Source organism: Hypomesus transpacificus, chromosome 14 (assembly GCF_021917145.1).
Source record: "Hypomesus transpacificus isolate Combined female chromosome 14, fHypTra1, whole genome shotgun sequence".
In the NCBI taxonomy this organism is placed as follows: Eukaryota; Metazoa; Chordata; class Actinopteri; order Osmeriformes; family Osmeridae; genus Hypomesus; species Hypomesus transpacificus.
The window spans coordinates 13,628,908-13,632,200 of NC_061073.1; the positions used below are offsets into that span (position 1 = coordinate 13,628,908).

The window sequence follows — 3,293 nt, forward strand, 5'->3', positions numbered from 1 at the left end:
AAAGCGTCTTCCTAGGAGTGGCTTCACCACCATGGACAGCGCACTGCGAGCGTTGCAGAAGATTATTTCTCGTTTATCTATAGCCTTTTCGATGTTATCCCGTTATCTCGGCGTTATCACGTCAGTCAACACAGTTTTAAGTTTAAGGCACACAGCAGCGAGTTCATTTTAGGACAATGTTTTTGAATTATGCTTAACCCATGCCCAAATCATCGCAATGCTCTCTAATCTGCTAATAGGCCTACTAGAGGCAAGTGATGAGTAGCCTTCATCACGTAGCCTACATCAACATGACACTTTCATTAAGTTAAAGGGTTTATTACAATACAAACTGAATAGGTCTGAACTTTTAGTTCAGACCTAAGACTCCCCCTTTCTCCTTCATTTCTTGCATTTTTCCACACAGCTTGAAACCACGTGCGTAATATTTTATTTAAAATAAACCTATTTGTTAAAGCTGGCAATTATTTTATTTTTTTAAATGTATTGTCAAGTTATTTATTTTATCAAAAGATCATATACATGTACAAATAATATGTTATAAAAATAGATCTGTAATTTCATATTAGGCTAAGTGATTCATCTAAAGAATTTCTAGGCTATTACAGAACCCATATTAGGCTATGCCTGCTTCACAACGTTATAAGCTACATCAATTAATCTCAAGCAGTGTGTCTAACAACTTGAAGGCTTTGAAGACAGGCTACTGCAAAGATCTGAGTAAAAATAATCCGTTTTCAAAATGTAGGACTAAATACAACATATACTTTTCAAGCCATAGCATCTGGACCGGAGAATGTCTGGATTTTCTTTCAGGGGCAGAAAGGCAAGTATTCCCTTGTCTCGAGACTGCTGCAAGTTGAAGAAAAAGGTATCATAACTTCTGGAGAGTTCAATCATTTTCAACCAGGAAACAACTTTCCAGCAATGTCTTGCAACATGCCGTTCACAATCGGAAATCCTGGAAGGAAGGCCTAATGTGCACTTGAAACTGTTTTACTTCTCCAACATCCATAAATCAGTCAACATTCACATATATACAAGTGCAATACACAGCCTAGCCTACAACTAGGCTATAATAAAATGAGATAGATCTCTACTTTGGTGTTTAAGTATATTTCTATCATAAAAAAATGTGTAACCTGAGAAGTCTGCGCCATCACAATTTAACCAGAGTGTGGCGCCAGTTGTTCAGATATTTGGAAGGGTTGCGAACCACTAAACGCAGTGCCGGGAAAATTCGCTCCAAACTACCTCTTTAATAGGCTAGGTGTCCATAGATAACACAGCTGATGTAGGCTATCATGACTTAATTTATGTAATACGATCTTATATAAATGTCTAAACTATAGGCTACGCAAACAAAGGAACAAATGGACCAAGAGGCTATGCTTCATTGCAAATAGCCTATAGCCTACAGTAGGCTACTGCACTTACCAAGATAGATAGGCCCTATTCTCATTTTTAAACGTCTGTCAGTTTGCCAGTGTATGTTTCAAAGGGGTTTAAGGTTGAATATCTTATAGTATCCAAAACGTTCCCATCATCCAGGTATTCTGTTTTAGTAGGCCTAAACGACTGTATGCTGTCACTTGATTTGAATTCCCCCAATGATGACTGTTGCTGTCCGCATGTCACGTGTGTATATTTAGTATTTTCCCCCTGGTCATGCTCTCTGTGATAGAAATAGTTGAAATTTGATACGATGACAGGGACAGGTAAGGCAATTGTAAGCACCCCAGCGATGGCGCATAAAGATCCCACTATCTTGCCTCCAATAGTTTCTGGGTACATGTCTCCATACCCAACTGTGGTCATGGACACCACAGCCCACCAGAATGCAGCGGGGATACTTGTAAATCCAGTTTGTGGGTCGTCAACCTCCGCAAAGTAAGCCGCGCTGGAGAACAAAATAACCCCTATGATCAGAAAGAATATTAACAGTCCAAGTTCTCTCATACTTGCACGAAGAGTTTGGCCGAGAATTTGAAGACCCTTGGAGTGTCTCGAAAGTTTGAAAATCCTAAAGACTCGTACCAGACGGATAACTCTGAGTATGGCTAAAGACATTGCCTGTTGACCGTTTCCCTGCTTGGTTTCAGCGAGATCCAGGCCAAGGGTGATAAAATAAGGTGCAATAGCAACAACGTCAATAGAATTCATTAGGTTTTTAAAGAAAGCTGCTTTGCTAGGGCACGACAGAAACCTCATCAGAAATTCAAAGGAAAACCACACAATGCAGAGAGTCTCAACCACAAAAAACGGGTCTGTAAAATGATTAGTTTTTTTCTCGTGGGTAGTTCCATTTGAAACAAGATGATTAGACACTACACTGTGTTCTTCCCGGAATTCTGGCAACGTCTCCAGACAAAAAATTATGATGGATATCAAAATCACCATAACTGAAACTATAGCAATCATTTTTGCAGCCCCTGAGCTATCAGGATACTCGAACAACAACCATATTTGGCGTTGAAACTCATTCTTGGGCATTGGACGTTCTTCCTCCTTTATCAAACCTTCATCATCCTTGAACATTTCTATGGCCTCCTCCTCAATTTCGTAAAATGTAATTTCTTCCATGAAAATGTCAACAGGTACACTGACGGGTCTCCGAAGCCTTCCTCCAGATTGATAATAATACAGGATGGCATCAAAGCTGGGTCTGTTTCTGTCAAAAAAGTATTCATTTCTCAGAGGATCAAAGAAGCGCATCATTTTCCGTGGATCTCCCAAAAGCGTTGAAGGGAAACGGGAGAGTGTCTTCAATTGAGTTTCGAAGCGCAACCCAGATACGTTTATCACGATCCTTTCGCTGCACTCCTGGTCAGCCTGTTCCAAGTCGCACACATCTTGGAATAAGGGAGCAACTACCAAAGTCTCATCCTGGTTCTCTTGGGACACTAGAGTCATCTTTTACCCGCCAAGGGTAATGGTTCACTCACCCTAAGGCCCCTACACTCGCTCTCTCAGGTGTTATATCCCCTCTCTTCAGTATATATGTCCACGTAAATGTATACATAAGCGCTCAGGAAAAAGTTTACCCCAGAATGTGCTGAGTCTTGTCAGAAAAAAGTTATTCTCTAAAAAATGTCCTTTTGAAATGTTATACTAATTGTCAAAAGATCTTCTCCTCGTCTTGCTCATAGCTGTGTAGGCTACAGATGACAGGCATATTATCACTATTTTAAACCCCAAAGCCCTCCCCATGTTGACTGACTTGATGACACTGCTGCACAGTCCCTGTCACTCTTTCTCTGTAGTACAGCAAACCATTAGTAAACTCTCTGGTT

At 40.4% G+C, this 3,293-nt stretch overlaps 1 protein-coding gene across 1 annotated transcript; it reads right to left on the reverse strand.

The window, feature by feature from the left end:
* Window positions 1-1,449: 1,449 nt before the first annotated feature.
* On the reverse strand, window positions 1,450-3,293 carry LOC124477275 (shaker-related potassium channel tsha2-like). Its single transcript, XM_047034974.1, has one exon. The coding sequence runs from the start codon at window positions 2,911-2,913 to the stop codon at window positions 1,465-1,467; it is 1,449 nt and encodes a 482-aa protein (XP_046890930.1). The 5' UTR covers window positions 2,914-3,293; the 3' UTR covers window positions 1,450-1,464.